The sequence below is a fragment of the Polistes canadensis genome, unplaced genomic scaffold (genome assembly GCF_001313835.1).
Source record: "Polistes canadensis isolate GaletaPanama2010 unplaced genomic scaffold, ASM131383v1 scaffold_53, whole genome shotgun sequence".
Lineage (NCBI taxonomy): Eukaryota > Metazoa > Arthropoda > Insecta > Hymenoptera > Vespidae > Polistes > Polistes canadensis.
The window spans coordinates 448,806-475,293 of NW_014569600.1; the positions used below are offsets into that span (position 1 = coordinate 448,806).

General features: G+C 30.2%; 2 protein-coding genes across 2 annotated transcripts in view; both read right to left on the reverse strand.

Moving 5' to 3' along the window:
- The window catches only part of LOC106785593 (filamin-A-like), a 31,832-nt gene extending 5,685 nt beyond the window's left edge, over positions 1-26,147 (reverse strand). Inside the window, exons 1-14 of the mRNA XM_014746204.1 lie at positions 26,136-26,147; positions 24,397-24,535; positions 23,749-24,033; positions 23,280-23,593; positions 22,767-23,193; positions 22,430-22,648; positions 21,934-22,321; positions 19,742-20,086; positions 19,020-19,633; positions 18,588-18,886; positions 16,522-16,660; positions 9,200-9,434; positions 556-696; positions 143-445 (exon numbers count right to left, since the gene is read on the reverse strand). Of these exons, the coding sequence (XP_014601690.1) occupies positions 143-445; positions 556-696; positions 9,200-9,434; positions 16,522-16,660; positions 18,588-18,886; positions 19,020-19,633; positions 19,742-20,086; positions 21,934-22,321; positions 22,430-22,648; positions 22,767-23,192 (3,109 nt within the window). The 5' untranslated portion in view covers position 23,193; positions 23,280-23,593; positions 23,749-24,033; positions 24,397-24,535; positions 26,136-26,147. The remainder of the gene's footprint in view (positions 1-142; positions 446-555; positions 697-9,199; positions 9,435-16,521; positions 16,661-18,587; positions 18,887-19,019; positions 19,634-19,741; positions 20,087-21,933; positions 22,322-22,429; positions 22,649-22,766; positions 23,194-23,279; positions 23,594-23,748; positions 24,034-24,396; positions 24,536-26,135) is intronic.
- Positions 23,276-26,488, reverse strand: part of LOC106785578 (filamin-A-like) — a 17,269-nt gene continuing 14,056 nt past the window's right edge. The window contains exons 5-6 of the mRNA XM_014746184.1: positions 23,749-24,033; positions 23,276-23,593 (exon numbers count right to left, since the gene is read on the reverse strand). Of these exons, the coding sequence (XP_014601670.1) occupies positions 23,276-23,593; positions 23,749-24,033 (603 nt within the window). The remainder of the gene's footprint in view (positions 23,594-23,748; positions 24,034-26,488) is intronic.

Sequence of the window (26,488 nt, forward strand, 5' to 3'; positions counted from 1 at the left end):
TTTTGTTATCATTTGTAAATATAATTTAAATATTGAAAAATACTTTTACTCGATTAATTGTCATAATTATTACTGACAAAACAATGGGAAAATTATTTAATAAGATACACTTTATATATTATAATAATTTAATTAATATTACCTGTAATTTTGGCAACGTACGGGCTACCCTTGATATGCTTGTCACCAAATTTAACAGTGATTTTATATTCTCCAGGTGCAGTTGGTAAATAAGAAACCGAAACTGTGCCATCTTTGTTATCATGAAAAGATATTTCAGCTTTGCTGGGACCTTCCACAGCCAACGACAATCCTCCAGCTCCAGCACCTTTCGTAGATATCGTAAAGTTTCCTGGTTCACCGCAGACACCGTAAATCAGGCCAGGGCCGTAAGCTGTTACGTAACCACTTGCCAAAGAATCTACGTGGAATTTGAATGGTGATCCTATCGACGAAAGAAACAAAAAAAACAAAACGAAAATAAATTTAATAATAAAAAAAAATAACAACGAATATTATAATCGTGTTAATTAATTGATTAATGAATTAATTTACCTTGCACGTGTTCCCCGTTAAATTTAACGTAAATCTCATGAAGACCTTCCTCCCTTGGCTCGTATTTTATGGATACAGTGCCATCGTGATTATCCTCGATGACTGGCTTGTCCACGTTACCGCTCGGCATTTTTACCTCGGCTAAAAACAATTGGCAAATCACAATTTTTTTTTATTAATAATAATAAAGACAATTCTTTTACAAAAGAAGAATGCTTTTATAGGGCAATTAATTAATAATGAATTAATTGAAAGGTTTGTAATATTTGTTTTAACAAAAATGAACAAATCTAATATGACATGGGATAAGATTAAATTGATTTCGTGTTCTTTGATCGTAAATCAAATAGAGAAAAAAAAACCTTTTCTAGAGGTAACGTAGAAAAGACTCTGGAAAATGAGCGGGGCAAAATCAAGTCCAGGACCGGGCACCTCTTTCACGTTTTTATCAATTTTCCCATAACAAATTGGTCTCTCGGGTTTATCGAATTCGCTAACGGAACAATTTTTCAACCATGCTCTGTAAAACGTCGACACCTCCTCCCACGTGGTTTCTACTTCCTCGATTTCTTCTTCCCAAACCATTTCCAATTAATTTTTCTTTCTTTTTCTTTTTAATTATTTTAACACTCGATCGAAACACCAATCGGATAACGAAACGAATAAACTTTCATAAATGTTTGCACCCTCGATCCGAGATCAAACGGATCACGCGAGGATTGACAATTCTCGGGAGTCTCCAGTATGTTAATATTTAAAAAAAAAAAAAAAATAACAAAAATCCTTAACCTATCCTCTACTTTTACGAATAATAATCCTAATAATAAATCCACCCCCGATTTTCTAACGACAAATATATGTATATGCAAAGATTTGTTGCGTTCAGTCTTATTCTAAATTCGGAAAGATAATGAATGATTAATACTTTTTTCTTTAGATCGAATTAAAACAGTAAATAATAACAAATAATATCAAGATTTCACATAGAATCGAAAATATAAGCTATTGTAATATACATATATATTTTTTTTTAATTAATCGAAACAATCGTAAAAACGATACAACAAAAACAAACGAATCGAATTGGTAGAACTGTTGATTTTTGATGATACGAAATTAAACACCGCGTTATTTTGTTTTTATTTAAATAATACGAATGAATATAATTCAATTCCGCGTGATAATAAGAGAGAAAGAGAAATAGAAAGAAAATAAGTAAGCCAGAGAGAGAGACAGAGACAGAGACAGACAGAGAGAGGGACACGCAAAAAAAAAATTGTAGCCTTCTCGTAATATCTTTTTGTCGTATGAGTTTGCTGTTGCTGCTACTGGAAGCAGGTGCAAGAGCAGAAAAAAAAAATATATATATATATATATATATTTATAATAAGGTCGAAGAAGAGTTATAGTAAGAATTCAATCGACCACACGAAAAGGCATCTCTTGCAAGACTGAGAAGACCACAGCTGCCAAAGTTACTCGAGAGCCGGGACGATGGCAGCCTGATCTGTTCCCGGGAAACCTTTTTTTTTTCTTTTTTCTTTTTTTTCCAGTATATACCCACCAACACCACCACCACCACCACCCCAACAAACAGGAGACGCACGATTTTATATCCCTCACTGAGAGGGACACAAACAACTTCGTCCAACGTCTATCAAATTTCTCCCTCTCCTAATCTTAAACCTTCCACTAGTAACAGTTTTCTCATACCACCACCCAACTACCCATCACCAATCATATGTTTTCGTTTTAGACACCCCCGCCCCCCCCCACGCTCTCTCATCATTCCATCTCAATACACTTTTCCCTCTCTTCTATCCTTTTATCCGGGTCTTCTCCACCAATTCGTGTTTTCTCCACTATTCCGAAAAGATAATTTTCTTTTTTTTTTTGCCAAATTTTATTCGACACTTATATATTTCTTTTTTTTTTTTTTCTTTTGCTGTATCCATTATAAATGATATTAGATAATAATAGATCGTTAGAAACAAATTTATATATAGGTTGAATAAATATTATATTGGATATTGGATAATTCTTGAAAATTGTTCTTTATATTGTTCTAAGAATATCAATGAAAATTTATTCGACTATTATAAATTTTTTGTATCTGTTATAAATGATATTAGATAATAATAGATTGCTAGAAACAAATTTATGTGTAGGTTGAATAAATATTATATTGGATATTTTATATAATTCTTTAGATCAATGAAATTTTATTCGATTCTTATACGTTTTTTGTATGTGTGTAATCTATTATAAATAATTAAATAATAATATATTATATTAAAACTAAATGTAAGAACTTAACAAACAGAAAAAGTAAATGTAAAATTGTTGAAATATTTTCCAAAAATGTTATTCGTACGTTTTCAGATACCAATAAAATATCATTCGACTCCTATACATTTGTTTGATCCAATTAGATATAACAATAAATTACTAAAACATAATATAACAAATTAATATCGTATACAATTATTTAAATATCTTCCACAAAAATATTTTTCCATACATTTCTAAAAATCAATAAAATTTCATTCAACTCCTACACATTTTTGTTGTTGAAATCCATTAAAAATGATTAAAAATATCAATAAATTATTACAACAAATTATTTCAACAATTGATTCTAACAATTTTTCATTCAACAACAGATCGAACGCAACAAATTATCACAGATAGAATAATAAACCTGTAATTTATACAAATATAAACACGTGTAAATAAAATTACAATTAATTCATTTACCCTATTTTTCTCTCTCCCCCCAACCCCACCCCATGAAAATGTGAAAAAGAAAAAAAACATCAGACTAATTTATATAAGCAAATAGATAATTGGAGAATTCCGAAGATAGATAAGACCGACAAGATTTGGCGTGCGATATGTTCAAACCACTCTTGCTGGCTCTTTTTCTACGAGGTGAAGGAAATAGTCAAACAACCAACCAACCAACCGATCATCCATTCGCATAACCGGGGTACGCGCCAAAGGCAACACGAATAAGTGAAATAGTCACCCTGTTTCATCTGACTGATTGCGGACAACCGTTAACCCCCCCTTCCTTCTTCCCCCGTTAAACTACTAGAACGTTGTTAAATTACTCACGAAAAACATCTCTCGTACTTTGATTACCAACTTTGATAACTAATCCAACAATCTAACGTTGAAAGATATACAAGAGAAAATTTCAATCATATTTTGCGTATTCTTTGATTACCTATCGTTAATTAAATTCAACATTTATGATTAACGAGTATCTTACACAGTTTTGATAAATATTTAACACGTAGAAATGATTTATTATGTTTAAAATATTATATGTAGGTTTGATTGTATTATCATAGTTTATTATTATTCGATCGAATTTAAATATTATTAACGTATTGTTTATTAATTGTTTGATTTTTTTATTAATTTAAAATATATTTTTATTTAATATTTAAAACACCGGGGGGGTGGATACACAAAGTTATACACCTAATGTAAAAAAAACAAATCGTTCAACCGTTGTTGAAATATCTATCTTTTTACTTTTAATATTTTTCTTTTTAAAGATCATGCATCAAACATTTAACACATTGAAACTTAAAATTGATTAAATTTTTCTAACTTTTAAAAAATATCAACGCATTAATTATCATCCTATTTTTGTCGCTATAACTAAAAGTTATAATTATAGTTTTCAAAAAGTATACAAAAAATATTTTAATTAATTTTGAAAAAGACCAAAAATAACCAGTAACTATTACAATATATTCTACCAATTAAAAACTATTTATTCTCGTTTATCAAATAATAATTTATATAAAAAAATTGTTATTTTCGTTGAAAATTCTCTAGAATAAAATATTTACGCTTACTCGTTCGTATCGTGAGTTAATGTTACGTTGAAAGAATTACTTTAAGCTAGCCTAACTAAATATCTTTGGTGAGAAAGAAAAAAAGAGAAAAAGAAAAAAAGGAAGAGGAAGAAGAAAAAGAAGAAGAAGAAAATAAAAATTCATCTCTTTTAACTCAAAGTAACAAAATATGCTGCCCCACCCCCTTCCCCTCCATTTCCTCTGACCGTACTTTTACGAGCAAATCTTTTGGCGCCGTTACCTACGTCACGCAGGGGAAAGAAAATAAAAAAAAAAAGAAAAAGAAATAAAAAAGATAAGTCGGTGAATTCTTGCAAATATTCAAAAAGGGAACCCCCCTTCTTATAATGGCCTCGTAAATATCTTTAGAAAGCTCGCTAAGATATTTTCGGGGATCGTGTCTTACAGTATATAAAGTAAAATTACGATGAGATATCCTAAGGACACCCTTTTTTCCCCCACCACCATACATATATAATTCTTACTATCTTTGCTTATCTAACAAGATAGTTTATAATGAAAATTTCCATTATACGCGTAATTTATCAAATCATTTTTCACGCATAATTGTACGACCAACAGTAACAACAATAAAAGATAATAATTGGATAAATAAATTAGTATGATCATTATAAAAATATTAAAATGTTAGAATGCATTTTTAAGATCCTTGTATCTAAAAAGTATTAAAATTACTTGTACGATGATTATAATAAAAATGATTTGATTTAAATTATCTCTTAAAAATGTATATTTAATGAATTTTCTAATAAAATCTTAAAGATTCGAAAGATGGCGAATATTGTTACGTAGAACATTTATTTTAAAGCTAATAAAATATGCATCCGAAATATATATATTCGAGATATTAAACCTTGAACCAAAGTATCTTCCAAGCACATGACCAATTCATTTTTAATACGATTCTTAACTAAATTTAAATATGTGAGAATTATTATTAACAGAAAACTGATAGTAAAAAGTAAAATAAATAATCGAGACAAAAACCTTGAACCAAAATATCTTCTCCGAGCATATAATCAATTAATTTTTAATAACATTTAAATATATCAAATTTAAATATGAGAAATAATCATATAGTAAAAAATAAAAAATAAAATAATGAATCAAGAACAAATAACCTTGACTCACACAAAGCATACATACTTTAATAAAATTAACTGAAAATAAATTAAAATTTAATGAAAAAAGAAAAAGAAAAAAATAGAGAATAAAGGAACAATGAACATTAAGAAAAATAAATAAATAAACAAATCCAACGAGATAAAAAACAAAAACAATTCAATCGAAATGACTAAATAAACACGTTAACCTAAATTCCTAATAGAAGATAGCAACCAATGGGTGGGACGATGAACATTTGCATCATCTTTGAAGAATTTACAAAATGGCCGAAAAGTACGGTTCGATAACCGAGGAAAATTATTCGATAAAACTACTTGCCCAGACGAAAGCTTTTCGACTAACGATTTTATAGGAAATCATAAGATGACCCAGAAAAATAGGAAGAAGAAGAAGAAAAAAAAAACAAAAAGGAAAAGGAGTAGGCGTAGGTGAAGGAGAATAAGATGGAGGTTTGAAAGGAGGAAGTAGAGAGGAGGGGATTGATCTTTTTATGGATTTCCGTCGACGACGCCGGAGGTTTTGGTTTTTGGAGCATCTTCGAGCCCGCGCATCCGAAGCCACTTAATCATCCAATATTAATATCACCCTCCTAGCATTTCCGACGCATCATCGAGTACCCTCCTTTACTTATAACGTTCCTCCAGTTTCCTCTTCCACCTCCACCATCACCTCCACCACCACCACCTCCACCACCTCCAGCTCTTTCCTCTTTATCCACTAATGCCACCGTATTTTTGGCCAAATGGCGGAAACACAACCGCAACGTTTTTCAACAAAATACTTCATCAAATCTCAAATATTCTTTTCCTTTTTTTTTCTTTTTTTTAATTTATTACATTCGCCGACATTATATCGAATCGTTGATAATATTTATTGGGGGGTTCTTTTTTTGTTAAATTGTTTAGATTGAAAAAGAAATTATTATGAATAAACTAAAAGTAATTGGATTTCTCTTTTTTTTTGGGGGGTAGGGGGTTGTCAACATATATCGAGAATCATTGGTAAACTTTTGCTATGATTTTGTTTAAATTGAAAAATAGAAATTATTGTGAATAAAATAATAAGAATGAATTAAATGTCAAGGTAATAATTATATGAATATGATATTGATCTAAATTAATTTAATAAATGATTTAATCTTCCACGTGTCAATTATTTTTTCATCAATATACCGTATTCTTTTATAATATATCTCTGTAGTATTTTATTGTACTGTGAGAATAGATAATTACGAATAAACAGTTATAGTGTTTTTTTTCTGTCTTTAAATTACTAAAGATATTAAATTATTGATTTAAAATATAATTTAAGGGAAGATTGAATTGAACATGTCATATATTTTTCCAGCAACAAAATTGTATCGTTAGAAGAATTTTGTTTACTATGAGAAAAGATAATTACTGACAAAAATATAGTGATTTCTTTTTTATCCTCCAGGTTACTATATATTGTAGGTATAATTATTGAATGAAATTTATTTATAAGGAAGATTTTGTCTATTAGAGTGTCTCAACTTTTTTCTATGTTCGTTTCACAGAATCATTGATAAACTTTTAAAGAATTTTCTTATCGATGATATATCGATTTGATCATATAGATTTTGGAAAATGTTACTTATGTTTACGAATAGAATTTGAACGATATAAATATTTTACACAAATAAATACGCTCTAGTAAGAAAATAGATTTAGATTTCTAAATAAATCTTAGATACAGATTTAGTTAAAATCATTGCATCTCATTCAGTCTTGGCATTCATGTCACGAAATCGAGTATTTTTGAAGAATGTTGTTTACTTTAGAGAAAAATAAACAAAATGAAATAATTATTCGTTCGGGTGGATTTTTAAACACGTTCCAGATTAACCCTTATTTTAAAAACTCAATGTATATATATATTTATATAAAAGAAAAAAAATTAAATAAATTATTCATAAAGATAATCAATTTTCTCAAATTTCCAAAAGTGTTCTGATTTTATAAATTAAAACGTATAAAAAAAAAAGAAATTTGTATTACGTAGATGAAGAAAAAAAAATTGCTTCCTTTGAAAACAAAACCTTGTAATTAAAATGAATACGAATTAAACGAAATTCAAAGTATGATATATCAGTTATAATTATAGTCGAATAAGAAGTCGATAATTTTCATCGTGTCACACGCTCGTAATTTAGCTTATGGTCCTTTAACAAAATTCAGAACGACCAGCATGAAAACCTGTCGCGTCCATCAAGTACCACTACTACTATTTTACTACTATGTCGTGAGTTAGCAGGCGTACAAATCATTAATGAGGATAAAATTTGGTAGACACGAGTAAGGACTACAAGTACGTATCAAAAATACTTGGAAATGATCCAAATCATATTATTCATGATTTCGAGAATTCAATGATTTATCGGGTTCCATTAGAATTGACAAATATTTTCTATTTAAGATCAAATGAATAATAACAATAAATAATCGTTAATTAATACTCGTTGAAAATTACTAATACACATTGTTTTTGTCGTTATATTATTCGAAGTATAAATTCACGATTTTATTATACTGCGACAATTTATATTGTTCATTTAATCAATTAATAAATAAAATTATTATCGATGAAATTAATTAATTTTGTTCATTTAAAAAAAATAGTACTTGTAGAAATATTTAAATAAATTATATTAAATACTCGTAGAGAAGATTACGAACACATTTTTTTGTCGTTATATTATTCGAAGTATAAATTCACGATTTTATTATACTGCGACAATTTATATTGTTCATTTAATCAATTAATAAATAAAATTATTATCGATAATATTAATTAATTTTGTTATATATTACATTATATTATACAATATGTTCCTCGGAATAATATGCTTTTGAATACATGCCAAACAACGATCATTCTTGTTTTAAGTTTTTAAATGACCGACTATTAAGCACCTTGGAAATTATTTCGCGATTTCAAACAAACGATGTTTTTGTTACAATGTAACGTTCTTATCTATTATTCAAAAGACTGATTCGTGTGAAGTATTTTTTCCTCTTGTGTTTTTTTTCTGTTTTTTTTTTTTTTATAAAAATATAATAAGACTCTATAATTCAATTTAAACAAATCATCGTTAAGAGAACGTCAAAACATCGTAAGGTAAAATTAAATGGTTTACGGTAGTGAAGAAAATACTTGAAATTGTTCGTTCTGATCGCAATCAATTCGATGACAGGGATGATCTAACGTTTATGCGTTAGTCTTCCCCCGAATGAGTATCATTCGTTTTGGCTACCTCAACGATATCGTTTAAATAAACTTATTTACAAAAGAATTTTCTTGTCTCTTTATTTCTAAAAAAAAAAAATAGAAAAAAAATAGAAAAGAAAAAGATTCTAGGGGAAGATCTTTTTTTAATTTTTTGTGTTTTTTTTTTTTCGTTTTTTTTTCCTTCTCGTTTTATATTATTATTATTATTATTATCATCCGTTTTAGTTTCCTATTTTCGATATTTTTTTGTCGAGGAATAAAATTCGAATTTTTTTGTCTTTTTAAAAATTAAGTAATTGTTTTTTTTTTGTATCTCATCTAGATATTAAAAGATAAAATGTATATATATGATATTGTAAAAATATGTATATACTTACATGTAACTGTACCACTGGCCAATGGCAAGGGGATACTGTTCAATCGTATTAAATTGAAATTTTTCTTCGATAAATTTTGTTGATTGGTTGAACTACTACTCTTTGTGGTAACCGTTGAACTCTCCTGTATACTAGTAGTACTACGTTGTTCAACAACGTGTTGCTCTTGCCTTTGTCGAGATTTCCTGCCACGATGAGTTTTGTGTGTACTGTGTTCCCGATATTCTTCAGATGCCTAAAACAATAATAATAAATCGTATTATCGTTCTAAAACAATAAATTATAACATTACAACATATTTCTATGGTATTAAACAAATTGAAATACACGTTGCAAATTAATGAAACAATACAAATTTTCCTTTAAGACAAAATATTTACGCATACTTTTTTTCTAAATCTTAAAATAATACGACAATTTTTATATTATCGTTGGAATTGAAATAAGAAAAATATTCAAATGAATTTAAAATTCGAATGATCGAGGTTGAAAATTTTTCCTGAAAATGTTCGCACACAAAATCAATAGATTTAGAATTAGCCTAACATTTAGGGGGTACAACAACAAAATAATTTGATTATATCGAAATAGAATGATCACGAATTTACGAGATTCGAAGTTTCCTGAGAAATTTTGTCCTAGCATTTATCTGATCCTTAAAATAATAGATTCGAATTATAATGAAATTTAAGGGTAAAACAATATTTCGATAATACTAAAATTCATACAAATGTAAGAGCTTTTTTTTCTTTTTTTTGTCGATAAACATTTAGTTAATTCTTGAACGATGATCAAGAAATATTCTATGGATCGCGTTTGCGAAAAAGGGGAGCGAGGAATTTCCGGAATCAAGAGACGATGGTGCACGACACCACACACACACACACACAACACATCTCATTACGAAAGAATTTACGTATTTCTAGGCTGGTACTAAGCCAAACTGTGCAGCGTGTATAGAATTTATTATGTAACTACGTCAGAATTCTTGCAAAATCTTAATCACGTGGTTTATTCGACTATAGAAAATGTTAAAGTATAATTTAATAGATTTGCGGACGCGACCAACTTTTTTGCGCATCATGATACCTTCTTCTTCTTCTTTACAAAAAAAAAAAAACAAAAAAAAAAAAACAAAAAAAGACATCCAACAATCTCTTCAAACAATCTTATCGATTTTTCTTCAAAAAACAGCATATTATTCTTTGTCGAATAAAATTCCGATAAAAAAAAAAAAGAACAATAAATTATTATACCATAATACAAAATATATACTCGACAAAATTCTAACCCAATGATTCAAATTTATATCGAGACTAATTTTTCTAATCCGATCCACATATTAATTATTATATTATTATATTATATTAAGAAAAAAAAAAAATACTGCGGTGTGATAAAAACACATGGATCGTAAGAAATGAAAAAACAAAGAAAAGTAAAAGGAAAAAAAAAAGAATGAGATAAATGACAATATAATAGAAATCACTGTACCTTGACACAGATCTAAATCCTTCAATTAAATAATATCATAAATTTAATAATTTTAATAAGAAAGATATCTAATGTGTTACCAAACTCACGTATCGTTGCTAACTGACTGACTGTTTTTCAGGCACAATGCTAAATTCGATGTTACCATAATAGATATCTAGCCCCCACCTACGTACAATCAAAAAGGATAAAGGGAAATAAAGGTGGGTGGGAAAGATTAAAAAACGACCAATCAATGACATTGTTAGAATGGTGTCCGTGAACTCGACGAATGGGAAGAAAGTTATCGGCAACGGCCAATCATTTTATATTTTAATCCAAACCAATTATATTCATTATAACAGGGAAACACATTAATGCAAAATTTTATGAGAAACATTATTCCAACGAACAAATAATCAACCCTTGCGTGATGGCGAGGGGGGAAGAAAGGGGGCGGGTCACTCAAACGAGTTCAAGTTGAGAAAAAGGCGTGGGTGGTTGAGGGGGGAGGGGGTTGAAAATAATCGCAATCGTATACACAACCTTCGTTTATTATTTCTATTTATACTTATCTTATCGTAAAAAAAAAAGAAGTAGAGGGGAAAGGGGGGAAACTCGCGTAATCGGGCGGGGTTCGCCTAAACGAAATAAAAAGTTGAGAAAAAAAAGAAAATAGGGGTTGGAAAATAATCTAGCACATAGTCCTGTTACTTTAACGTTTAATAACGCTCGGGTGTTACGAAGATAAACAAGAGTGAAACGGGAAATGAAGATGATGATGATGATTATGATTATGATTATGATGATAAGCATAATAATCCAGTATCAAAGTCCGGGGTTGTGAATCGCGAATTCGCCGTTGAGTTTAAATTAAACTCTCCTTCTCGGTGGCATTAATTCACGGTCCATTTCTCTCTCTCTCTATCTTTCTCACTCATTTTCTCTCTCTCTCTCTCTCTCTCTCTCTCTCTCACTCTCTCTCTCTGTTTCGTTCCTTTTAGTCCACCCACCACCACAACCAACGAACGGCGAACGTTGCTTGCTTATAAATTTGGGAAAGGGAGACGCATTCGTATACTCGAAATAGTTTATGAGGTCGCGACGATGCACCACCACCACCCACCACCCACCACCACCAACCAACGGATTGAATTTCAAAATTTCATTATAGTTTTTTCCATCCTATTTCTTATCGATTATTAATTCAATATTTTTGTTCATTTAAACGTAAGGAGAGAGAGAGAGAGAGAGAGAGAGAGAGAAAGAAAGTGAGAAGGAACAAACTCAGTGAAAAAAAAAACAATATTTTTCGTAAGTATATTCTATTGTTGTGTTTACGATAAATTTCTTCTCCGTCTTCTTCTTTTTGTTTTTTGGTTTATTTCTTTCTTTTAATTTTTTTTTTTTGTTATTTTATACGATATAAATTTGAAGGAAAATGTTTAAGAACTTTATTTTTTTCTATAGAATAAAAGTAATCGAAACGGTGGTTGAGTGAAAATTTGAACTTGAAATGTGAATATGAAAATTTGTACTTCATTTTTTATTCGTTTATAATATTAATGATAAATTTATTTGAATTTATTTACCACACCGCCTCCCGATTGTTATTTTGCGATTTAATTTTCAATCGATTCCAAATGATAATAAACCGAGTATGTGATATTCGAGACACGTAATTAAAAACAAATTAAATACATTATTTCGTATTATTATCACACAAATCGAATAATATTTATTATTTCAATTAATATCTTCTATATTATATCTCATTTTTATTCTCTAATAAAATTATAAAAAAATTCTTTCCCATACGTAATGTATGTCATTGGAAACACGTAATTAACACAACAACAACAACTAATTATTACTAATTAATTAACAAATACTTTTTATTTCATATTATTATCAATCAAATCGAATATAATTCATTATGTCAATTAATTTCTTTTATTATATCACCAAGTGAACCGAATTCATTCTAAAAAAAAATATTCCTAAAGAATTTTCTATCGGTTTAAAAAGACATACGTTAGAGATTAGGGTGTATGGTTTGAAAGCACATAATCAAAAGCGACCACCTATCTATCTATCTCTCTCTCTCTCTCTCTCTCTCTCTAGGAAGTATTTTCAATTTTGGTTTCCATGCATGTTCGTTAATGAAACCGGGCGGAACATCATGCTTGCTCGAGCTTGACACATGCCGAAACGTTTAAATCAACGACTTCCAGTCCTCGTTCAACAAAATCCCTTCCCCTTCCACCCTTCTCTTCCCTACCCTTCCCTTCCCTGATCTACTCCTCTCTCTCTCTCGCACATTATTTCTTTTTCTATCTTGGTAGAAGGAGACGAGCAGAGGGAAAATGGGGAAGAAGAGAGTAGTATAAAATGTGAAATTATTTTCAACTGTTTGATACTTCAGTAACTGAAATCAACGAATCCTGTGTTGTCGTGTGTGGGGGAAAAGGGGGAAGGGGAGTTTGTTAATAGAGGTTTGTTAAGCAAAAAGTTTAGATAACTAGATCAACGTATTTCTGTCTGTGTGTTTGAGTATGTGTGTGTGTGTGTGTGTTTATACGACTAAGAGATTTATTGTATTAACGTATACATCTTACGATTATTATTCTTTACGATAAGAATACATATTATGCGTTTTGATAATGTATGCAGTTGAAATTTCTTCATTGTTTTCTCGATGTGCTACGTTTAATCTTATGACAGTGTGTTTCTACTTATAGAGGCTGACCATACCGTTGTTACTTTCTACTTCTTCTCATATAATTCTATTTCTAATCATATTTCTATATAATTTTCTAATATCTATATTTATATTATAACGCTATTAATAATAATAATAATTTGTAAAATATCGAAAATATATATATGATTAATTAAAATGTGAATTAAGTAAATTATTAACGTAAGTTTGTTGTAAAAATTTAATTTATATTTTTTTTTCATTCGACATATCCAACCACGCCTTAATCGAAATCAAAATTCTGATTTAATAATTTACGTTTTAATATTTAAATAATAATATTATAAAAACATTCTCTACCTTTTTTTTACACGGTGGTACTTTTCACAAAAATACAAAAATACAAAAATAAAAATTAAAAAATGAAAGTTAACAAAAGGTCGAATCTATTTTGTATTATTAATATAATGTGTATTACATAATACGAATAAGAAAAAAAAAAAAAAAAGGAAACAAAATACAATATATTTTTACTAATTTATTTCTTTAATCATAGAGAAAAAGAAAGAAAAAAAAATATTAACTCGAATAATATAAAACTTTTCGATAATGATATAACAAAAATATAATTCCTATAATTTAACTTTGTAAAAATTAAAACAAATTCTCAAATCAAACATTATTCTAACGTTCTCGTTAATAATAATAATTATTATTATCGTTTAACGATCAAAAACGTATCTTCTCGTTTGACGATTAACAAAATCGTTGAACTATCTTGTATTTGAAATCATGCTGGACAACTCAACGCACATACACACACATACATGCCTGATCATACACACAAGAGAAAGGTAGAAAGAGATAGAAGAAGATGCAACAGGTATTGCAAACGATAATACGAACGAGATGAAGGATGAAGGATAAAAAATGCATTTGAAATAAAATAAAACGAGAATATTTAAGGGTGAACCAAAAAGTTTGCACATTTATTCCGTTGAAACTGCATAATAATGGGGGTGAAAGGGGGGCGGGAAGATTATTTTTGTAAAATTTACTTTGGAAATATTAATAAAAAAAAAATGACACGAATTTTTGGTTCACCCCATTAAAAGAGAGAAAAAGAAAAAGAAAATGACAGAATGTGAGACAGAGATAGAAAAAATGAAAGAATGAGTGAAAGAGAGAGTGAGTGTGTGAGCGAGAATGATTTTTACTTGATAGAATATTTAACGTTGATGTTAAACGCGTTGACAGGATATTTTGTACGATGTTACGACGATGAAGAAATGAAAATGTTGAATAATATTATCGAACACTTTTGGTGCGATCACGATGAATCTTCGGAGTGGACTGTTTCTCTGGAGACTACACGATAATATCCTGTCTGCTCCTACGTATTGCCTCTATAGTTAGAAACACCTCGCCCCACTAAGTCCCTCCTCTTCTTATTCTAACATCGAATGATCAAGAGGAACCAAGAAAATCGAAACAAACGTCTCGAGAGAGAGAGAAAGATTATCACATAATCTATCCAATTATTTTGTCTATCTTTTATTTACCAATTTATGTTAAATTTTAGTCTACTTTTTTTTTACTTAGAATTAGAATATTAGCATTAGAATTGTTTGATAGAGAAAATTTGTAATTTTTTTTGTTAATTATAAAAAAAATATGTGCTTGATTAATAATTGTAATAGGATGTGTTTTGTTTTTTTTTTTTGGATATATTGTTCGTAATATTATTACGTTGGCAACTAAATTTAGGTTTAAATTTTAACCAAAGGAAAATAATACTTTATTGATTAATTTGTTGTTCATTTTTATTGGAAAAAATAAACGACGAAAACTTTGTTGCCACACACACATACAGACATAATCGAATATTTAAGTTAATTTTTATTTAACGGATTAATTGAACTTGTTATTTGTTTAATTCTTGATTTTAATTGTATTTGTTGCAATTTTATTTAATTGATCTTTACGATTATTTAGTTGATCGTTAATTAATATATACATGTACGTGTAAATGTCCATTTTTTGTATTTAATAATCAAAGAATAATTTTCATTGTTTAAACAACAAGTTAATAGATCGTAAAAATTTACTATTACATTTATGTGTTAAGACAAACTTTCTAATCGCGAAAATGAGAATTTCCTGTTTTCTCACATAATCGATGTCATTGTATCTTTTATTACCCGTTAAAAAGTTTTGCCAACAACAACACGTGAGAAAATTTTACTTTCGTCTGCTACCTAAAGTTTTACTATAAATTTTACTGAAACAAAATTTTTTCCCAAAATGAAATAGTTACATCTTACAAATTTCATAATCCGTTCAACGTTTACATTTTTCTGCACATTAATTCGCGACGTTTTACTTCACTTTTTTTCTCATCTTTAATTTAAAACAACAACAAAAAATGTATTCACTTAAAATGTAATCGTTCACGTTTCAAATACTATGACAACATTTTTGTCTACTTTTCTCCATTCGACACGAAACAACAAATTTGAAATAAAATAAAAATCTTTCAAACATTTTATACAATTAAAACATAATAATCTAAAAATGAAATAACATTTGTATGTGTAAATGAAATGAAATTTAAGAAAATTCGTAGTTTGTTGAAGAAAAAATTAACAAAAAAGAAATTAAATACGATGATTAGGTTTAAAAAATTTTTCTTCTAACTAACTATCAGTTTATGCTTTAAAAAACAAGAAAAAAGATTAAATGAATAGATCTCTTATTTGTTAACGACAAATTGAATTCTTTTATCCGAACGAATAGAATTCGTTCCAATGATTTTCGGTTCTAATTCACGTTGTTCTTATTTTAATTATTGTTAACCACGGAATTTATCGAAATATCAACGGTGTAAATGTCCCCCTTCTCCTCCCCTTTTCCCTAAAAGGTACGACATGCGTCATTTGATGCAAATCAAATTTTGGTATGAATAATTCAAAATTATTGTTATACGATAACGTGCATTAATACGATCGAGAAATTAATGTTATTATTTTAAATACAATTTGGTATAACGAAAATAAAAAGAATTGATAACTCGACAATTAAAATTCTTATTTTAATATAAAATTTTGTCAAAATTAATCAAACATGATTATATATAGTAATTGCTTACCGTAAAAGTATAGAGTCCTTCTGGAACAGGTTGTCCTCCGAATTTTATATTAAGCGTGTAATCACCAGCATCGGCAACCGTGTAATAAATGTTGACAGTACCATCACCGTTATCTTCGATATCGATGTCAACCACTTCACTGAAAAATAATATAAACAAACGTTTTTTTAATAATATCGTTAATTATTAAAATATTAAATGATATTATATAAACGAGTATTGTATCGTCGATATAAAACCGTTTACATTTAATTTGTTTCAACTTATATTTCATTCAATTGCAAAAACATTTTTTTTTATATATTATAAAATATAGCATTATTATAAAAAAAAAGAAAACAAAAAACCGTGAGTAAAATTTCTAAATTTAAATTGTTATATGAATATACGAGCGTGATGTTGTTTTATCGTAAAAAAAAAAATTTTCCGTAAGTATTTTCACTTGAATATTTTTAAAAACAAATGAAAAGAAGATTTGTTTATTGGTAAAAAAAAATATTAAATTAAATGAAATTATAAATTTTTAATTTTAACGTTGTGTTTCGTATAATTATTTAACGCGTTATTCTCGATATTTTATTTATATTTCATTTAAATGAATTGATATTTGTCTTTCGGCAGATTATTTTAAATAATTGACTCGACACAAGGATAAAGAAATTTCATTAGAACGATAAAGATATCGATTCTAGGAACGATACATAAGTGAAAACAGTTGGCAAGATCGAAAGAGGTATACGAAGCATTTGATATGGCGCATGACTAATGCTTCAACAGGTGGACATTGTAAGATTTCATTAATCAACGTCAAAATACTTTCTACCACGTACTATAGAGCTTTGAATTTGCCGATGAAAAAATTCATCTTGCGAAAGTAACACCGACGAATGAACTATAACAGTAACCAAATGCTACATTATTTTGTGTGTATAATATAACAAGTTTTTTATAAGTTTAAATTGAATATATTTATAATTAAAACAAAGTAAACTTTAATTTTGATTTTTCAAAATGACTACTTTTAATAATAATTTCTTTCTATATTAAAATTAATTTCTACAATGATCTCTCCGATTATCTTTCGTTTTATAACAAATGACATAAACATTTTTGTAACATTTTATTCTCTTATATACAAAAGTTAATTAAATAAGTCTGTTTAATTGTTTTCAAATGTTAGAAATGAAGGATAAACAAAGGCACGTTAAATTGGTCGAAATTCAAACTTGGCTGTTCGATAAAACTGACCCAATGCGTGTTTGTTCTTGGCAGGCTAACAATGGTAGCGTTAAAACAGACAAAATGAATAACGATAACTACTTGATTCGTTAAGATCAACTGCCAAGAGGGAAAGAAAATATGTTAGAATATGTAAGAAAAAAAAAACCCCCTTTTAATTCTTGTCCAATTGCCAGAGTAAATTAAATTCTACATTATTAAATAATATTTATACAAATTGAAGTAACAATTGAATCATTGAAAAATGAGAAAAACCAATGTTACTATTATTTGTTTATAATATTCGTTTCTTTTTTTTTATTATTTTATATTTGATTTCCAAGTATCGACGGATTTCATTTCAGAACATAAAACGATTACAATTGTTCTACCGTTAAAAAAAAATAAAATCGTTCCCCTCCTAAAAAAAAACCCTCAAAAAAATAAGAAACAAGAAAATCGTATGATTTACGATTAGGTTTTTGTAACATGTAAGCTTTCGCGAATTTCTGATATGTTTCGTGAATCAAAATAAATATCTGGGTCATGCCGAGACGGGTATTTAAAATAAAACCGGGATGATGTCCTGCACGAAACTAAACTAAACTAAACGAAACGTGAAAGCTTAGAGAGAAGATAGAAAGGAATGCAAGAGATAAAAGACAGTAAATATACGATACGAGTGTCACCCTGTTAGTGTGTCCAGTTTTCGAATTTATCTATTTTCTTACACTCGCTTCTGGAAACTATTATATTATATTTTTAGAATAACGATAAATCAGAATGAAAATAGATATAGGATTGTATTATTTTGTTATTTTGTTGTTGCGTGTGCATGTTTTCTTTACCTGCCTGACGTAGAACGAATGCGACAAGTAACAGCACCCCTTCCAGCATTTTCAGTATCAACAGTTATACAATATTCTTCGCCCTGTGCCAAGGTATGCTGAATACCCTCCTTGATCTTACACTTCTCAGCTTTACCGGTTGAAACGCCTTGTACAAGAACTGGACTACCCGGTACTTCTTTGCCACCGTATTTCACATTGACCTTGTAACGACCACAATCGTCTGGCAAATAGGTGGCCTTGTATTTTCCATCCCCCAAATCCTGTACCTCGACCCTTCGCGGTGATTGATCTGGACCCTTGACAAAAACAACATTTTGTTTGTTTGTTTTTTTTTTTTTCTATTATTCATCATTACAGCGAATTGAATCGTATAAAAATAAAAATTGATTTCATTTTTAATGTGTCATTTAAATGTATAATATCCCTTACCAAAACTTGAACCTCGAGATCACCATATCCAGCCTTGGAAGTATCAACAACAAATTCCGTTGGGAATGACGCAGTGCAAACCGGTTGAACACCAGGCCCACTGAGAACAATTTTGTTTGGTTCAACCGTAGGTAAAACTTTGATAGAATATGGACTGTCATTTATTTCCTCGCCATCGTAACTGACACCTATTTGAACCGTACTACCAGCTGGTGGTGGCTGATACGTAACCTCGTACAATCCATCGCTACGACTTTTAATTTCCGGCTTTTGCACTTGACCTTTATCGGTCTTCAACCTAACGTCCAATTTAGCCGGTTCGCATTTCGACGTGTCAACGACGAATTTAGCTGGCACACCTTCTCGTACCATTTCAGGCTCGAGTCCTGTACCATAAGCAACAACGTTTTTAGCATTACTGCTGTCGGATACAACTTGTACTTTGAAAGGTGAACCAGGTATATGTTTGTCAGCGAATTTTATTGTTATATCATATTCTCCAGGTTCCAATGGTATATATTCAGCAGTACAAGAACCATTGTAATTATCTTTGCAAATCATTTCGACTCCTCGTTTACCTTCGATAGCTAAACCAAGACCACCATTTCCAGCCTCTAAAAATTTCATACGAAATAAATATATTTTTACATGTACATTATTACATTTATTCATAAGATATTATTATATATATTTTTAAGATTAATTATAACACGAAAAAATACCTTTTGTTTCTACGGTGAATTGATTAACCTTATTAGCATAACCCTTCTCTAAACCTGGACCATAAGCACGACATTTGCTAGGATCACTGTCACGTTTAACGTTTACGCTAAACGGTGAACCTGGCACTGGAATGTTGTCGTAAAGAATATCGATAGTGTAACGTCCTTCCTCGAAAGGTGTATAACTGACACGATACATTCCGTCTCCTTGAGGAATGATAACTTTATCCGTTTTTCCACCATTCGGATTGTTGATAACGCAGGAAACTAAACCTTCGTCGTTCTTCATTTTAGCTATTGCTCTGGTGTCTATCATGAATTCCGTTGGCTGCTTTAAGTATAGACCTTAAAAGGAAAAAACAATCGTTGAAAATAATGTTTCATTTTAATCGAATGACACACTTTTTCATAAGATTAATTCTAAAACAAAAATCAACGCAGTTAACAAATTTGTATTTATTCAAATATTTTGTCTATATCAAATTTGAAATTATTTTATTTTTTAATACTATACACATTCTAATTCTAAATGCTATAAGAAATGAAAAATCAAAACATCCTAAAAATATAATTCACTTCTAATCGAATAAACACATTTATCTAATCATTCATGTATTTACGATCTACACGTCTACTCACTAATATGTGTCTAACATTATCGAGATTTAATTCTAATGTTAGTACGATAATGATTTATCGAAAAAGAAGAAAATAAAAACAAAAAAAAAATAGAACGATATTCAAATATAAAAAAGATGAAAACATAATTAATGATTATTTTTGTAAAAGCACACGGCATCGCATGGCATCATCTCCTAACGAGTAATATTCATCGAAAATAAGCAAAATGTAAATAAAGATTAAAATTATTTCGTAAATGTGCAAATGAAAACCAAAATTCAGCGTAAACAATTAAAATAATTCATGCATTAAAATTTCGAACACTTTTGGAATTTGTAATCGGCTCGAAAAGGCACCCGCATTACTAGGATTTTAAACGGATTGCTCGTAAACAAAACAATAAAATAATGTATCAAACAATACGACTATTTTCAACGAATCTCAATTGCGATTACATTCAATGAAATGAAACGAAAGGAAAGACAAAAAAAAAGATATTACGAGCAATCAATTTGCCGTTCGACATATATCCTCTTTTACAAACGCACACCAACAATCACGGTTTTATGGCATTCCATAATCGAAAAAACCATTATTGCCCTTGACGGCGTGACGATACCGTGTGGCTGAATTCCATTTCCGGTGACCTTTATTTTGGAAACGTCGGTGTCGGGTACGACGATTGCCTGGAACGGTGACCCAGGCACGTGTTGTTCATTGAAGGTAATATTAATCCCGTAATCCCCAAGTTCGGTAGGAAGATAAGCAACTGAACAAGTACCATCACCGTTGTCACGACAATTAATGGCAGCTTCGCAAGGACCCTCGACGGTAACCCCAAGTCCACCTTGGCCAGCCCCTCTGGTATCGATTACAAATTCGGCTGGTTTGTTGACAACCCCACGTGACAAACCAGGACCAGTGGCACGGACTTTTCCAGGATCAGAACCGTGAACGCAGTTGAGACGATACGGTTGACTCGAAATCGGTTCACCACCGAAACTGATCCCCAACAAATACTCGCCCAATTCAGTGGGCGTAAAGTTGACCAAATAACCTTCGTGGGTCGGTAAGATGTGGGCCTTAACCCGATTACCCGATGGTGCTGTTATCGCCACTTGAAAATCAGCTACTTTTCCGGCATCCTGCGTTATCACGCGGAACTGCTGCAGACTGTTCACCGGTGCAGCTGTGCGAAGAGCGTTTGTTTTTTCTTTTTTTTTTTTCTTTATGTTTTTAGGAAACTCTACGCGAGTCTCTCTCTCACTAAACATTCTCGTTATTTTTCATTCTTACCGTCGTATCGTGTCCATCGTTTTACTATGAACACGATATAACGTTTTTTACATATTTCAATGGAAAAACCCAAATTATCAACAGTTACGAAAGAAAATTTGTGCCGATATTTTTTCGAATGCTTGATTAAATAATTCAAACCCTCTCAAGATTTGTATACAATACGATAATGAAAGAAATCATTTTTGTTTCATTTAATAAATTAAATAATTTTGATTAGTGTTCGATATAAAAGTATAATTATTAAATGATATATATATATATTGTATACTTACTTGGTTCAAGACCGTCCACCTTGATTCTGGAAACGTCGATATGCGGTTGAACATTGACCGTGATTGGACACATAGGTACAACCAAACCACCGTAGGTAAGATTGACAAAATAATTTCCTGGTTGAGGTGCAACATATTGTACGCTATAAGTATTGTCTTCGTTATCGGTCAAGGACACTGGTAATTCACGTCCATCTTCGCTGACTATGGTCACACCCATGTTGCCAGGTCCAGCTTCGCGACAATCGATGTTAAAATGTGTAGGAATATTTGATTTAACGCCACTTTCAACACCCGGTCCAAATGCAGTAACTGCAGCTGGGTTGAAAGGTGCTGCTACCTTTACTCTGAACGGTGATTTTTTCGTAGCAACGCCACCATAATTTACCTATCCAAAAACAAAATAAAAAGAAGATATACAATTAAATTACACGCGTAATTACGTATGCTAGCTAGCTAGCTAGCTAAATTAAAATTGTGCAATTAAATATCTAACCATTATAACGTGCTGAGAAGCAGAAGTCGGCGTGTAATTAGCTTGTACGGTACCATCACGTTTCTCGTCCAAACGAACAGGAACTTGTCTACCGAAAACATCTTGTATAACAACTTCCAATGGTGCCTGACCACCAGCTTTTCTAGGATCCACAGTGAAATGAGTTGGTTTATCTTTTGCAACGCTATCAGGTTGAATTCCTGGACCGTGTACCTCTACCTACAAAATAAATTCATCAAATAAAGCGAGCGTAAGACAAATTTAATCTCTTTTTAAAAAGGAAAAACAGTAGTACATCAAATAAAGTTCAAACGAATAACTCTAACATAAGACAAACCTTTTCCGCGTCAAAATCGGTCTTTGGTACAATATTTGCTATGTAAGGAGACGATGGTATGTCTTCGTTATCGCAAAGTATATGAACAGCATATTGTCCCGGTGCCATTGGTAAATAGGACACGTCAGCCGTTTCATCACCATTGTCATGACATTCTATGTTTGCTTTGGAGGGTCCTTCAATGGAGAATCCAAGAGCACCGGTTTCTCCGTTAGTATCTACCGTAAATCTTGCTGGTTGACCAACAACACCAGTTTTAAGGCCTGGACCGAATGCCCAAATCGCGGACTCTTTGTACGGACCAACGTTCACTTCGAACGGTGACTTTCTTATTTCTTTACCACCAAACGTGATCATTACAACGTATCGACCTTCCTTCGTTGGCACGTAAGAACAATTATACGTGTTAGCGTCTGCTTTGATCATCCTACAAAAAAATAACACAAACGCATGTAATTTAAACTTTATTTTGAAAGATATATTATTCATCGATGAAATATTTGAATGACTTACTGTACTGTTTGATTAATACCACCCGGACCAATAACTTTAATCTCCGGTATTCCTTCCCCAGCATCCTTTGTAACGAGTACAAAATCAGCATTATCGTTAACTCGAACTCCTGTTGGTAAAAGTCCTCGGCCATATGCTCGACATTTTTTCGCATCTGAGACGGGTGCTACGTTTACCCCAACCGGGCTTTCGGGTATGGGTTTACCAGCGAAGAAAATGTTAACGGAATGTAAACCAGTTACTGGCGAACTGTACTCACACCTTGTTACATCCGGAAAGATTTGACGTAATTTAGGCGTTGTCAGTTTCGTCCCCTAGAAAATAATAAATTTGTGTCATTGTATTTTATTTTTTGGTCTCCTCCTCCTCCTTCTTCTTCTTCTTTTTCTTTTTCTTCTTCTTATGTTTTATTACTTTTTAACTAGCCACTAAATACATCCTCATTAGATTTTATTTCTCATATATTTACTTGTGGATCCAAAATGATAACTTCCGGTACACCACGGCCAGCATCCTTAGTGAATATGTCGAAATAAGTAGGCCTATTCAAGACAACTCCATCACGTTGAAGACCCGGTCCACTTGCTGTTACTTTGCTAGCATCTCCAGCATGACCCTCAACGTTGACCGTATACGGACTCTTTGGAATTTCCCTTCCGGCAAATAGTATCTTCACTTTGTAAGGACCTTCGATTCTTGGCGTATACGAAACGGCATACGTAAGATTTCTATCTTTATTGAATCTAACGTCAGCCTATCAAAATAAATAATTATATTAAATTATACAAAAAAAAAGTATTATATTAAAAAAAATTTTCTACATTTTTACAATAAATATTATTTAATTTATATTTTATTTTCGATTAAACGATATACGAAATTTTTCGTCTATTCGATTTATATACTTTTGAATTATTATTTAGTTGATTAGAAATATTTTCAGGGACGTATATAGGTATGATTTTTGTAGGTTACTATTCGATTGATCGAATCAAGTGTTTTATAGTAAAAAGAATTTAACGATTTGAGAAAAATTAAGTTTTCCAACGATATGGAGCAAATGAATAAAAATTAAAGGATTTGTTTGCTAATATTCAACGCAAAATGTATTTCTTACTGGTACGGTATTTCCTTTAGGATCTTCGACGAGAACTTCAACATTTCCCTTGCCAGCAGAAAATGTTTCAACGGTGAAATTGGCCGGTACACCAACTACCGGGCCAACTGATTCGATTCCAGGACCATACGCACGTACTCTGTTATAAATTAAATATATAACGTGAGTAACAAAACCCGAAAAAAGAAATTGAAAGGAAAATAAAAAGAATGGTGGGTGGGGAATAAAAGCGCAATTACGTCGTCACGCGAATTTTTCAAACGGTTACAAGCGTTGTTAACATTTTCTTTTTATTTTTTTTTTTTTTTCGTTTTCAACACGGACCAACATTTCTTCTGGTTAAATTTCTTTCGGCTAATTTTATTTCGAGATATCGTCGAATTCGTCTTATCAAACTTTTATCTTGTTAAATACATTTTCTTTTTATCGGTTCACATTTTATGACTTTTTATCCAGATAATAAATCAAAATAACCCTCCTCGGCAGGAAACACGGGAGACCATTATTTTTTCTTTTTTTTACGATTAGATTGCAAAAAATTAAATTTAAAAAGAAAATAAAAGAAAAAACAAAGTAAGAAACAAAAGGGAGAGACAATTGAAATCATCCTAATAAAACGATTTGTAAACATGACGACAGATATCCGTTGATAGTTTCTAATACGAGAAATGTTACACACGTATACGGATTCAAATGAATTCTATTAAATATAATACGTATGTAAGATGCATTATGATATTCAAATTTAATACATACACGTAAATACACATAAAATATTATTTGTTTATATTCTTGAAAAAGATATGAAAAAGTTTTCTCGTACAAATTCCAACATTTTTATTTATATCCCACAAAATCGAGAATATTTTTATTATTTTTCAAATTAATCTTCGATCGTGTTAATGGTGTTAATTAATATGCAAACGTTTATCCTCAACTCACGAAAAAACAAACACATTTGTCGTACATTTAAACGCAATTAAGTTCGAGATTTTATTGCGTTTATTATTACAAATTATACGTTAACGTCAAATCAGGGTCTCTCAAAATTTGAATATTGAAAAGTTTAAAATTTCAATAGAAATAAAAACAAATTTCTGGACACGCGCATGTGTGATAAACCAATAATTTCTAAACCAATGAATAAATAATAATAATAATAATAATAATATTACTAAGCCAATAATTTTTTAATTTCTAAACCAATTTCAATTAAACAATAATCAGGCTCGAGAAAATATTTTTTTTCTCGGGTTAAAGGAAATTATTAAATGAACAAAAAAAAATTTGAGAAACCCTGGGCTACATAAACAATATTTAAAAGCTCGTAATACGTCACACATCAAATGAAAAAACATAAAAGAAAATAAATATAAATAAAAAAAAAGGGTTCAAATGTCGAAAAAAGTAAAATGTAAAACAAAAAAAGTTTCGTTTACCAATGGAAAAATGATGAAATTAGAACATACGTCAGAGAGTAATGAAAAAACAACAAATAATAATAATAATAATGATAATAATAATAATAAATGTTGCTTCGATAAATTTGAATTTCACGAACTAAAAAGGCAGGAGGGCTGATTAATTGCGTAAAACTAATTACGAATTGGTTTTCTCAATTTATGAATACGTGTAAATATTTAGATAATATGTGTGTGTATATATATATATATATATATATATATATATATATATATTTATATATACGCATGTCAAGAAATTGTTGCTGCGCAACTTACCGCGGAGGGGGGATGCTGCGACCGAGAAATGAAATAAATTTTTATTAATTAGAGACATTTTTTTTCATTCTAATATCTGTTAAATACTTTTTGTGTCTAACACACACCGTTCGTAATTATTTACTACTATACCTACTTATTTTATGATAAAATAAAATACAACTAAACACTATCGTGTATCTTTCCATAAAGAGAAAGAGAAAGAGAAAAAGAGAGAGAGAAGAAAGAAAAAGAAATTTAAAAAAAATAAACCAACTCGATTTCTGGTCTGAAATAATCGACAGTTATTAGAGTAAATTTTTAGAAATTATTTCATACGTTCGATACTCTTATATTTTAATTATTTATAATTA